This window comes from Equus caballus, chromosome X, assembly GCF_041296265.1.
Source record: "Equus caballus isolate H_3958 breed thoroughbred chromosome X, TB-T2T, whole genome shotgun sequence".
NCBI lineage: Eukaryota > Metazoa > Chordata > Mammalia > Perissodactyla > Equidae > Equus > Equus caballus.
The window spans coordinates 107,932,118-107,946,275 of record NC_091715.1 but is presented as its reverse complement, the minus strand read 5'-3'; the positions used below and the strand labels follow the sequence as shown (position 1 = coordinate 107,946,275).

Genomic DNA, 14,158 nt, shown 5'->3' with positions numbered 1-14,158 from the left:
CAAAGCTTTGCCTCGGCTTTCCCCAATATGCTTCAAAACAGAAATGCTTAATTTCCTTGTCTTTCTTGCCTCATTCACCTTGGTGAAGCATGTATGCATGGACCAGATAAACAAATGAATGTGAAGAGAAAACAGAATGGAAAGTAGTCCCCACTCCTAGCATGGAGACATTAACTCTAGGAGTATTTTTCCATGGCTGCTTGTATTTGGCTTCACATGGCTTCCTTTAGTTAAGAATTCTTTCTGAAGTGTCAGACACACCCATAATGAAATGTTAAGAATAAACATGCATTTTGAATTATGTGCTGTCTTTGGAATATCTGTGCCTTCTCCTTTTTACTAGAGCTGATATTTGAGAGTTGACTGAATAGCCATAAGATTTTGGTCTGCAACAGATTTATCTCTGTGTTCTTTTATTAGTCTTACTTATAAGGGATGTTTAATACTGAAGGGTAGAGTGAACTTTTCTTTTTTTAAATAACACCATGAGGGGGCCAGGCCAGTGGCACAGCAGTTAAGTTTGCACGTTCCACTTTGGTGGCCCAGGGTTCACTGGTTTGGATCCTGGGTGCGGACCTACACACTGCTTGTCAAACCATGCTGTGGCAGGCATCCCACATATAAAGACTTTACATATAAAGTAGAGAAGATGCACACAGATGTTTGCTCAGGGCCAATCTTCCTCAGCAGAAAAGAGGAGGATTGGTGGCAGATGTTAGCTCAGGGCTAATCTTCCTCAAATAAATAAATAAATAAGTAAACCCCCATGATACAGTTTCACGTTATGGTGGCCAGGTAGCTGAACTGTAGTAACTTATTTGCCCATTTCGTAAGAAATGGTTTAAGACTACATTGCTGCATAGTTTTTAACATTATGAAGTACTGGAAACAACATAAGCAAAAAACTAACCAATTAAACTGGTTCCTCCTCTATCAAATGTGGGAGGTAGATTGTGTGGCACAAAAAGTATAGTTGTAAAATTCTCCCTGTAGGAAGTATTACTGCTGGTTACAGATATTTTTTGAACCTGCATCATGGTGGCAGCCCGCAGTTGTATTACTTTATTATAATAAATAGGTAAGAGGACAGAAGATATAGTCTGTATATTCCTCACTCTGCGAAACACATTTTTTATAACTGTAAATTAATTTTAAAGTTAGGCTCTATAACCCAATTATTTTTGATTAATTTATGTTAACATCAAAACCGTGTTCCCATTGGGATAAAATACCCAGTAAATGGAAGACCTTATGGACAAAATTAGTCTACACCATGATGCGGTGGGCCTTCTAATTCGGCAGCCAGGTTTTATCTACAGGGACCTGTAGCAGTTACTCTTTAGCAGCAGCTGTAGAATATTAATTGTCCTTGTGTTATCTGCTCCCCTTCAAAAACACCAAACCCTTTCTATTTCTCTCCAAATACATTCCTCCCAGAACTGAGTTTTTCTCCCTTTTTCATCATGTCTGATAAAGTTGGATTGTACATCCTGCTTTGTCAGTAGGTGCCACTTGTAGCATGATTTATCTTCAAAATTCCTTAAATGTACGCACTAGATTAAATTATATGCAGCCAAATCCGAACTTTCAAAAGCTACATATTTAAAAATCAAGTGTGTTGCGATTACTTATAATGAGGAATGGCTGTATAATTATACACAGCGTATGCAAAGTGTGTAGGCAGCAACACTGGCTCTTAGATCTCTTCATTTCGACACATGGATAGGATCCCAATTATACCATCCTGTGACCTAGAAAATTATCTGACACCTGAGGCCTGCCAAGGATGTTCTTAAGGTCTTATGGGAGGGAACTTGTGCTAGAGATGAAAGAGCATCTTCAACATGGCAGCTCAGGTGCTTTCTTCGCTGGGAAAAGCTGGAAAGAGGCTGACAGGATGGCGACTTCAGGAGTTAATGCCTTTCCAGGTGATCAAATAAACAGGTTCAGTTAATCTTGTTAGAGATGCACCCAAAGAACAGTCATAGTTGTGAGACGCTGCTAGTCAAACTAGCTGGGCACAGGTGCAGTGTGTTAATGTGTTGGTATGGGGCATCTATGTATTCTCCCTAGGTTTTGGTTTTTGTTTTGCTTTTTCTCAGTTTTCAATATATTTATTGTAATTACTATATACTGGGTTTAAAGTTTGATTGTACAAGCTATTTCATGTTGATTAGATTGGTCTATCAATTTGAGGCAGATGAGACTTACAAGGGGCAGAGGGGTATATATATATTTCATATGATTATTCAATCTTGCAGACTGATAGCAAAAGATCCTTCTAGTTACTCTTAATCCCTTTTATTTTCTTAAAATATTAACTTTTTAAAAGTTTTAATATTAAATTATATAGTTAATTATATTATAATATAACTCCTATAAAGTTTGATTTTTATTAACCAAATGCAACCATTCTTTAACATAGTATTTGAGCTTTCTCCTGTACGTTTTAAAGTTATTTGGAACATTTTAATTGTGTGTGAAAGGAAATAATGTTTTTATGAAAGCACTCCACCCCTTTACAAAAGTATCTTGGTGATGCAACATCTGTCTAGAAATAGGATCCTTTAAAGTACAACAGGTTGTGCTTATCTGTTTAATCTAGGAACTTTTATAATTGTTTTCTGATTTTTAATGTCTAGTGGATACAGCTAGTCCTTTTCAGAAGGCAAATTATCACTTTTTTGGTATTTAAATTACCCTTAAGTGATGTGTGTCTTGAAAATGTTATTTCTTAAAGTAGCACATCGTTAATTATTGATTTTCAAATTGATATTTTTTATATTTACATAAAGTTCAATGTCAGGCATAGGTGAAGTTCATTTGTCCCTACTGCGTGTGTCAGCTTGGCAGATGCATGGATCCTTGCTTGATTTAGTCCATTTTCTAAAACTTTTGAAAAAAAAAATGTCTTGGCATTAATCAACTTCAGTTTATTAGTTTTTCTCTTTCATCCTGAAATTGATGTTGTGTCACATGCTTCTGGGGGAGATGGATTTCTTCTTTTCAATTCAGACTTTAATTAGTATGTAACCTGTGTCTACTTTGTGTAACTAGAGCTTAAAATATCACTAATGCTTTTTGTGTTTAATCTAACTATCTCAGTGTTTGAAGTAACTGGAATGAAATACTTAACATTAAACTTGACCTCAAAACAAAAAATAAAAGAAAATTGCATCTGATTTTTCACCAAAACTTCTAGGACTTACTAGATAACTGAGGGGCTTTTTTGGTTTTTCCCCTGTAAAATTGCCTTAGAATGTAGAATGTGGGACAGATCGGTGCTCAAAATTGTGGCCAGAATTTCTTCATACACAGTTTGTCACTTTTACTCATTTAGATTATGTCAGGATGACTAGGATCACAGACGATATAGCTAAAAGTATGGACTTTAAAATTAGATAGACCTGGGTCAAAATCCCTAGGTAACTGTGTTATCTTGGGCAAATTATTTATCTCTCTGAGACTGTTATGTCATCAGTAAAATGAGGGTACTACCTCAAAGGAGTTTTCTGAGGGATGAAATGAGATAATGTATCTAAAGGGCTGAGCACGGTGCCAAGCCCATAGTAAATGCTCACTCAATGGTTATTAATCTGATTCGCATATGAAAGGTTAACATCAACAGGAACAATAACCATCCCGTAACTGAAGGTGACGCCCTGCCTTTTTCTGCCCGACATACAGATACATGACTTGATTTCAAGGTGGGGCCACTCAGAGTTCATGTCCTGCTAATGATGGGACAGCAGTGTCACTCTTCATACATTGAAGGACAGCACACCCTTCTGTTTTCTAAGCAAAATATTAAGCCAGGTCAGCAGCTGAGAATGAGGATGAAGGAGAAGCATTGGTGGTCTGATGAGAGAGAACAACGAATGAAAACCAGGAGAGGAAGCCAATGAATGGAACAGTGTAGTCCAGTGTGGTTTCTGCACAGCATTGAAGTCCTACTTGAGGGAGAAATCATGGATTTAACCGGGGCCATTCAGCACAGTCAGGGCTTTCTCCAGCCAAATTCAGCTGCATGGATACAGGTGTAGTTTAGGTGGAGAAGTGGGTTTAACCAGGTTGTGGTTTAGCTAAGTACAACAAAGCACGCGAGAGAGGCGAGTTGGGAGTGTATTTCAGGGACTGAAATTATTGTCCAGGAAATTTAAGCTGATAAGATGAAGGATTCTCCCAACAAGACCATGAAGTAAATAACACAAGCAGTACTGCTGTTTTACACATGATGCCACTGATATAGAGCTTTAAAGGGAGACGTCATATAACTTGTTCAAAGTCACACTTAACAGCAGACACTGAGGTTAGAAACCAGATCTCCTAATTTAGTTTAGCCCACTTACCACCCAGGATATCAGACTTTCTCCTCTTTAGAGAACATTTTCCCTTAATACAATAGCAGGGTGTTTAATCTTGAGTTGCCAAATCTTCATGTGCATGCGTCTCTTATAGTATAGCTGCATTCTAGTAAAATTGACTCTGAAATAATTCAATTTTGCCATTGACTTAGGTCATAAAAGTAGAGCAGCACTTTACACAGAAAGCATGAAAGCGTCTGCTACACTACTTGCTGTTTTTCAGATACATCCTGCGCTGTTCTGCCCCTGTCCATTCGCTCATCTGTTCATTCTCTCTTATAGGACTGTCCTCACTTCTCAATCTTTGTCACTTCATTTGGAAAACATAGCCATCTTTCACGCCTACCTCCAATACCCTGTTTTTTTCTGAAACCTTTCTTGATGGTTCTACTTCCTCCCTCATCTCTTTCCCCTCCCAAACTGGGTTCAGTTTTCCCCCTCTTTTGAACACCCTTAGCATTTTGCTCTGGCTGCTCTTATGAGATTTGTCATATTCTACCTTATATATTTGGGAACGGATGTCCCTGCCCTCTACCATACATATGAACACATACGCACGTGCACACACACATATAAAGGTTTGAGGGCATGTTATACTCATCTTTGTGTTAAGTGCTCAAAATTTACACGTAGTAGGTGTTCCAATCTTCTTTTTTTGAAATGAATTTATCAATAGACGTGAATGTAAGCCTGGAAAACCTTTGACATGGAAGGATTTTAAGATGATAGGCAAAACTGGGCAGAGGCTGGTAGTGTGCTTGAAAGAGCGCTGGGCTTGGGGCTGGGTCTCAGTTACAGCTTGCCCTGTCACTCACTCACTTCTGTTTGAGAAGAGGGATCAGATATATAAGTGGTTTAAATATTTAGCTGAAATGGAGGTTCTGATGAGTCCCCTCAGGGCCTATCATAGCCTCCCCCACCAAAGCAGCTCTGCTTTTGGTCTTTTGCTTTTATCTATATTTGTGTTTTCAGGTCCAATTAAGATTTTATTCAAATGGGTGACTCCTGCCTCCCTCACCACCACCAGAGAGAATTTGAAAACCCCTTGACTAAATGATCTCTCCAATCTCTCCTCACTTGAATGTTCTTTGAGCTTTCCTACTATGTGCGGTGTGTGTGTGTATGTGTGTGTTTACATGTATGTGTCTTTATATTATGAGAATTAAGTAGAATACATTTTCCTACCTCCAAGGCTTAAGGCAAACATGTGTAAAAGATTAAGTATATGTAACAATATGAATGACTAAAACACATATAGTGCAGTTAATTCAACTAGATTATAAACCAAAAGCTGTCTTCTACTTCTTAAATATCTTCAGCCTCAAGTCTGACAGTTTTTCAATTGAGGGTGAGCTGGTGGCACTCACCCCTTAGGGGTGTTTTATCAATTTGAAGACTTTTTTTTTTGTCTTCTAGTATTGTCCCTGAGAATTTATATGTTGAAATAAGTATTATTTTATTTTGAATTAATTTCCTTTTGGTACTCCTTTATATTGCCAGTAAGGAATTATTTTTTAAAATTATGTATATAGGTAGGTTATCATCTGTGACTATCTTTTAAGGTTTATAAAGGAGTATTGCAAAATTATTATAAGAAAGAGGTGTTGGGTTTGATAGGGTTGAGAACTACTGGTTTCTGTTCTATACTTAGGTGCTTAGCTCTTTGGAAATGATGGTAATATAATCAAGGGTCAGGATGAGTGGTAGACATTTCAAGTGAGGTAGGAAATTAGAAAAAGGAAAGATTATTATGAATTTGGGTAGTCATGAAATGTCTGATGGAAGAGAGGCTTGTTAGATGGAATCTTGCATGTTGACGGCTAGGCACTATGATAAACACCTGACATAACTTATCTTGAAGAAGTGACTGACCAGACTTGTCAGAGAGACTGAAAAAGCAATTTTTAGGTAGAGTAAATCATGGAATTTAAAGTTGGAAAGGCCCCAGAAAATCATCTAGGCCAGAAATTCTTATTTCAGGGTTGGTGTCATCCTTTAGGGTCATGGATGGATTTCGGGGAACTCATGAATTCCCTGAAATTGTGTACACCATTTTGCATATCTTTCTGAGGGGAATTGGGTTCATAGTTCTTTGGATTCTCAAAGGGGACCAGCACCTCTAAGAAGTTAAGGGTTGGTCTAGTCTGACCTGAAGCTCAGACGGATGGTTTTGCTCAAGCTTACAGATCCAGTTAGTGACAGAGATGGAGACTGAAACCCAGGTCATTGCACTTGTAGTTTCTTGCTCGTTTCACCACACTCAGTTGAAGACATGAACAAAAGCAGAGGCAGGATTAAGCCTCTTACGATTACACCATTTTATAGTAATTGGTGTAAAAACAAGCAGCTATTCTGAGATCAATGGTCTCTTTCCACAAGAGTTGCAGAAGGATGGGCTTCAATTTATCTCCTCAACGTGAACTATTATTTTAATTTTTATGGTTGAAATACACTGCCACTCACCAAAATGGCTTTATCAGCTGAAGGCAAGCTCCCTGAGAGAGATTATTATCCCTGAGGTTGTTTCTGCAGTTCTTTTCTGGTCTGCAGTGGCCCCCAGTTTTCCGCCTAATCAAATCAAAACTACTTTGCCTGATTTGTCAGATCCTGTACTACTGTAGCCTGTTTAGCCAACGTGTACTCTACGCCCAAGTCAGGCTAGTGTCGTTATTATTGGTACTCCCTATTCTCCCACAATCCTTTTATTCCTACCTCTGTATCTTTCTTCATGTGGTTCCCTGCTTGGAATGTCCTCCCTTCTTTCTCCTTCATTTCCAGATCCCCAGCATAAGGTCCAGCTTAAGACTTATCTCCACAAAGCCTCCCCTAGTCACTCTTGGCCGTTTTGCACTGCCTCTGAACTCCTGTTGCATTTATTGCTTGTAGCACACACCATAGCACTCATGTACTTCTGCATGGCTTTTCACTGGAAATAATTCAGTGGTCACCTTGGGCGTGCGGTTCCAGAAAATCCAGGGTGGGACTCTGGACACCCTGCATCCCTGCTTCAGCCCGAGCAGTTCCACTTTAGTTGTATATATGGGCAATTTGCGTGAGTTTTTGTTTGAAGAAGTGGCTTATCTCCACCTCTTCACCCAAAAAAGTTTGAAAAATGCTGGATCTATCTTGTGAGCTGATTGCCTCATAAATCTTAACTTGTAATGGGCAAGGGCCAGGACTTTAGACTTAATACTACTTAATACTACTGCTCCCAGGCAACTGGTGCAATTTCGAGCACAAAGTGAACACTTAGGAAATGATTTTATGATTCTATTGCTCCAGTTTTGGGGCTAGCAGATAGTGAATAGCATTACCTCAGAAATTTACCTTAATGAACAACTCAGAGTAATATTTCTGGGTTGATCTTTGAGAAATAAACCTAAATTGGTTGGGTTTTTTCCCTTTTGGATACAAAACCAGATCCTATTTCAAGCTGTCTGATTTACATGTACATATTTAAGAGAAACCTCATTATTGGCATTCCCTACTCTCCCAGAGTTCAGCCAAACTTAAATATCATATTCATGCATTCATGTAAGCATTAAAGCAGTGTTACTCAGTGGACTTACAGAGTGATGTGCAGAATACCAGTATACCTGAAAACCTAGAAAAACCCAAATTCAGAAGTTTATGGCAATGATGATTAAAAGTGGAAAATGCCAGTCTTTCATACCAGTTATTTCAGCTATCTGTATTGAATCAATTATATAAACTAATAAAGACCTGCATATTTAAATCAATGGTGCTATCAACTTGTTAATACTTTTTTGTTTTGTTTTTTTTTTCCTGCTCTCTGCCTGGTTCATTGTCTTCACCTACAGGTATACTTAATTGTCGGCTTCCAAAGATTACTAACTTTTATCTGTATCATTAAAATTGAACTGCCTTGGCTATTCTGCTACTCTTACTGCTGCTTCCATTATTGCCTTCTTCAGCAAAATAAGGCTTTCCGAAGCCAAAGAATAACAAGAAATAAACACCATTTTAGAAGCCTTGCCACTATGAAACTTAAGCTAAATGTGCTCACCATTATTTTGCTGCCTATCCACTTGTTAATAACAATATATAGTGCCCTTATATTTATTCCATGGTATTTTCTTACCAACGCCAAGAAGAAAAACGCTATGGCAAAGAGAATAAAAGCTAAGCCCACTTCAGACAAACCTGGAAGTCCATATCGCTCTGTCACGCACTTCGACTCGCTAGCTGTCATAGACATCCCTGGAGCAGACACTCTGGATAAATTATTTGATCATGCTGTATCCAAGTTTGGGAAGAAGGACAGCCTTGGGACCAGGGAAATCCTAAGTGAAGAAAATGAAATGCAGCCAAATGGAAAGGTTTTTAAGAAGGTAAAGCATTGTTGTGCTTTTTATATTTTTTTAAAGGGGAAGGTACATTTTACTTTATCATAAATCAAGTTCATTTTAAATATGCTGGCATTCTGTTATAGGGCTGGGTGACTATTCTCAGATGGTGCTCAAACTTCTGCATATTCACTTAAGGGCAGTTTGAGGCCTACACTTTGAATGGTGTTTTAATTGCTTGTTGACTATATACTAATATTAGAGACTGTCTCACTTTAACAGTTGATTCTTGGGAATTATAAATGGATGAACTATCTCGAAGTGAACCAGAGAGTGAATAACTTTGGTAGTGGACTCACTGCATTGGGACTAAAACCAAAGAGCACTATTGCCATTTTCTGTGAGACCAGGGCCGAGTGGATGATTGCGGCGCAGACCTGCTTTAAGTACAACTTTCCTCGTAAGTGCTTTGTGGTTTTTGAGGGGGAGGGAGGGCTTTGCTTACATGTGAAATTGTCCTGAAATCCTCTAGTTTTCAAAGTAGGTGTTCTTTAGTCACTTGTGTGCCTAAATAATGTCCATAGAACGATATGTAATGTTGTAGTTAAAAGACATCTGATAACTCCTGTTAAAGATAGTAATTTCTAAGAGCTGGTGTGAGAATTGGCAGCTTAATGGATAGAATTTAGACTTTTACTTTTCAACTGGAAGTTAATCGTACCTGAAAGATTTGGGGTTTGGGGGTATTTTTTAGGAAGTAACACAAAAAATGATTAAAACGGGCCGGCCCGGTGGTACAGCGGTTATGTTCGCACATTCCACTTCTCTGTGGCCTGGGGTTCGCCAGTTCGGATCCCGGGTGCGGACACAGCACCGCTTGGCAAAAGCCATGCTGTGGTAGGCGTCCCACGTATAAAGTAGAGGAAGATGGGCACAGATGTTAGCTCAGGGCCAGTCTTCCTCAGCAAAAAGAGAAGGATTGGCAGCGGTTAGCTCAGGGCTAATCTTCCTTGAAAAAAAAATGATTAAAACAACAACAAAATCATTGCTTAGGATAATTGTAATTCATTGCTTCACTTCGAGGCTTCTTATTTGACTTATTTCATTTTACATGTGAAATAAGCCCATGACAGCTTGAACTGGCATTAGATATGTTGGCCAGAAAGTAAAATTGGGTGTATTTCTGACTCTTTAGCATTTGTTTTTGCCATTGTACAGGAAATGATTTTTAAAAATTAACAGTTCAGAACAGTGCCCTGTCACGTACTAAGCACTCACTGCTTTGCTGAATGAAATAGACCATTGTAGGTGTAGTATAGCAATCAAGAGTTTGCATCTCAACAGCTCGTAAAAAGTGGCTGTTCTTAACCATGTTGCTCTTTTGGTTACCAGCCTAGAACTGAATTTCCAAGTCTGATCTAAGTTTAGCAATTGTCTTTTGATTCTAACTGATCTCGGTTTCAGTTTATATTTTCTTTGTCTGGTAGCTCCTAGAGAGTAGATCTTCTTGGCTCCTCCAGTTACGACTTGGAGGTCACCAATCAGCTTGGACATTGGACCCGCTAAAAAAGCTTCTTGGAAGGAGTAAGAACATGATTCATGGCTGATCTGACTTGAGATCCTCAGAATTTGAGGATTACCAAGGTCCTGTCCGTTCTTTGGTGCTGTGACCAATGAAAGTGTGTGTCACAGGGGTGGCCTAGCTGAGACAGCTCTGGCCTGAATTGAGAGTTCAGCCGGAACCTATTGGCCTTGAGAATCTTAATTGACTAATTTTTGGCCAGTTGTGGCACTGCCAGTGTTTCTAGGTTTCTTCAGGTTTAGAAAGTTAGAATCCTGAGAATTTGTAAGAAAAATTTTGGGCTACCAGGAAGTTTGAGGCAAGGTTGAAGGGTAATAGCAGAGGCTATGAAATCCAATTATAAAATGTCTTTGCATCTGTGAGTGTACCTATCCTTTAAGACTGACTTAAATAATCTATCTAATGAATGGTTGCCATTTGACTTTTGTCTCTTTTTTATTATGTAGTTGTGACTTTATATGCCACACTTGGCAAAGATGCTGTAGTTCATGGGTTAAATGAATCTGAGGCTACCTATCTGATTACTAGTGTTGAACTTCTGGAAAGTAAACTTAAGGTAAATATGAAATTTTCTTTTTATTCGTGGTACTGTTATCTGCCAGGACAGGAAAATGTTCAATAATTGAGTTTATTGCAGGCCCATATATAATAGCTGGATTTTCTTTCTGCTCAATAGGATGCGTTGTTAGATGTCAATTGTGTTAAACATATCATTTATGTGGACAACAAGACTATCAATAAAGCAGAATACCCTGAAGGATTTGAGATTCACAGCATGCAATCAGTGGAAGAGTTGGGATCCAGGCCAGAAAACTGTAAGTAGAGCAGTTAAAACAAATTGATTCATCTATTCAAGGGTTGTTATTTCAGTAGGTTAGGAAAAGAAGTGATGTGAGGGAAGACTTTGACGTTCTTTGATTTAAAAAAGTTTAAAAATGTTTGAAAACTATCAAGACCATATATGATTAAGGTTTTCCCTCGCTTTCTCTTCTCTTTTAAAATTCACTAAATAGTAGAGATGTACTCAGTGGCTCAGACTTGATGGCAGTTGCTGCCAGATTTTCTTTTTTCAGGTAACCTACTATAACCTTCTAATTTGGACCTCACAGAAGGAAAAGATCTCAGGCCTTCCATTCAGTAAACTATTTTTTTTAATGCTAAATACTAGTGATCTTAATGATGTCTCAGAGGATGCAAAGCTGTTTGCTAAGATTCATGCTAGAATTTATTCTACCACTGAGGTGGTAGTTGGTATTTCATTTGAAACAAGAAAATGTGCCTTGTAGCAAAATGTCAGTTGGTCATCAGGACAGGTATTTATTCCATTTAAATAATTTTTTTCTCATGTTTAATGTGAAGGTCACAATATTCTACTAGATGAGGAAGATTTCATCTTGGCAGGAGGAGATGTAGCTTGAAGCTCTGTTTAGCTTCTGAATGTTTGACCATTAGAGACTGAACACATGTTGCAATAACAGGGGTAGATTATAGCTCTCTACCCTGTGTGAGAATGGCGAAGAGGCTGAAATTTTACCCTACTTGCAAGCAAACAAGTGAGCCTGCCACAGTTTCTTGGAGACACAAGACTCCTGGTTCAGAGGTGAAGGACAGTCTTTTACTCACAACAATGGCCCTAGCCAGAGTATGAGCATTTGTGTTGCTTCCCTACACCCCAGTTTCTACAGGGCAATGCAAAGAGGCTTAGATGACACCTGCACACAGTGCGTTGTGTTATAGGAGAGGAACTCTGAGTTTAGGGAATCTGAATCTTTCTTAATGGTCAATAAGCATGCCTGCCCTTTGCCCTGGAGAGAGAGATGATCTTTATTGTACTGCACAGTAAGCATGCCTGCTACATTATCTTTGTCTTCCAAGGCTGTTGACTGTGCAAACAACCTTGAAAAGATAGTCCAGAACAAAGTCAGTCCCTCTGTTCACAAGATGTGCAAAAACTTGAGACTCATGCAAAATTGTCTTTCAACACCAGGTTGACCCTGCAAGACTGGGGTAAACTTGACTAGGAAGTCCTGATCGATAGGGATCTTTTTCCAATTCTGCTGGTTCACCGAAGGATGCAAAACTGTGGGAGTGTTGGTCCTCATAATTTTGTGTGAGCAATAGCTTGGTAGACCACATATCTCACCTAGTTCCACTCATCTCTACACTGGATAAGACATATATTTTTTGTGATACTTTCCCTTTGTAGACAATTGTTACGAAGTGAATTGTCACACTGGATGCTTAGACTGAAAAGAGCTTAACATAGTCTACTGCTGCTGCTGATTTAGTCATCAGAGGAAGGATGCAGTTCCTATTTGCTTGGTGTATAAACTTGTGACAATAGATATCTTTAAGGAACATTAGTATTATCCAATTTAAGCATAACTTTATCTTTGGTTATTTCAGTGGTAAATCACACTGTTTAAAACTTCTATTTTAACTGCCATATAAAAATGTAATTCATTTTTGTAAACTGATTTTTAAAAAAAACAGTTTATTTTGTAGAGCAATTTTAGATTCACAGCAAAATTGCGGGGAAGGTATGGAGATTTCCCATATACCCACTGCCCCTATGCACACACTGCCTCCCCCACTATCAACATCCCCCACCAGAGTGGTCCCTTTGTTACAATTGGTGAACCTACACTGACACATCATAATCACTCAAAGTGTGTAGTTAACATTAGGAATCACTGTTGGTTTGTACATTCTATGAGTTTGGACAAATGTGTGATGACACGTATTCACCATTATAGTATCGTCTGGAATATAAACTGATTTTTTGAAATCCAACAATCTTGTTAAACTTTTATTCAATTCTGATAATATATCTGTGGATTCTATCCATTTTGGTATATTCTGGGAAGGAAAGGAGGTTACTAGGTTAGCACGGTGACGCTGTCTTGAAGTGGAAGCCCCAGTGTGCTGTTTAAAACTTAGTGTGTTAGAATTTTAGAGTTGAAGCCACCTTAATGATCAAGTCAACAACAACCACAATAATAACAAAGGGACACAAGGAAACTCAGGAGGTGCTGGATATGTCTATTTACCCTGATCGTGGTGATGGTATCACAGCTGTTTGCATATGTTCAAATCATCAAATTGTATACATTAAATATGTGTAGTTTTTTTGTATGTCAATTATATCTCAATAAAGCTATTTAAGAAAACATAGGAACAGTTTGTATACACATTATCTCTTGTAAGTAGCACTGTTGTCTGTCCTACCGAGATGAGATAAATTAACAGCAAGAAGCAAATTTATGTCACATTAAAAATTTTAAATATTGACATACACAGTGTTTGTTTAGAGCACATATAGGCACTTAATAAATGGGGTGTTGTAATTTCACTCAACTGTTTGTTTAGTTAGTATTGTGAAATGACAAACAAGTTATGTCTGTAGTAGCAATTGTCTATTAATAGGCTAGAAGATACTTTCAAGTAACAACATTTGCAGTTTTTCTACTTCTTTTCTTGTTCCCTATGTATGACTGTTCTAATTATATTTATTGAAATGTAATTTGTTGTCTGTTTAATCTAAAAACTTTAAGCTCATATGTTACGTCCTTTTCATTTAGTTTTTCCAGTAATTCATTTTTACTTTATTTTACAAAAGCATCCATCCATAAATTAATAGGGGAAAAAAAGGTCCTCACAACAGATAGTTCGAGAAGCATTGCCTCTAGCCCACAGGTTGTCTGTTTCTCTAAATAAAGTTGGATTGGAACACAGTCACACCTGTTTGTTTAGCAGTTGTCTCTGGCTCCTTTCACTCTGCAACAGCAAAGTTGGGTAATTTTGGCAGAGACCATATATCTCTCAAAGCCTAAAGGATTTACTCTCTGCAAAATATCTTTGCAAAAAAATGTCTGCCAACCCCTGCTCAAGATGGCTGAATATAG

The 14,158-nt window shown here is 38.2% G+C and overlaps 1 protein-coding gene across 20 annotated transcripts in view; it reads left to right on the top strand.

Moving 5' to 3' along the window:
* The window catches only part of ACSL4 (acyl-CoA synthetase long chain family member 4), a 151,046-nt gene that overhangs the window by 100,455 nt on the left and 36,433 nt on the right, over positions 1-14,158 (top strand). For 6 of the 20 annotated variants that reach the window (XM_070256878.1, XM_023634022.2, XM_070256876.1 and 3 more), the window contains 4 exons: positions 8,477-8,716; positions 8,954-9,131; positions 10,700-10,809; positions 10,930-11,068. In XM_070256878.1, the coding sequence (XP_070112979.1) occupies positions 8,489-8,716; positions 8,954-9,131; positions 10,700-10,809; positions 10,930-11,068 (655 nt within the window). In that variant the 5' untranslated portion in view covers positions 8,477-8,488. Of the gene's footprint in view, positions 1-8,185; positions 8,717-8,953; positions 9,132-10,699; positions 10,810-10,929; positions 11,069-14,158 lie in introns of all 20 variants that reach the window. The other 14 variants (XM_070256881.1, XM_023634023.2, XM_070256883.1 and 11 more) reach the window with 3 other exon arrangements.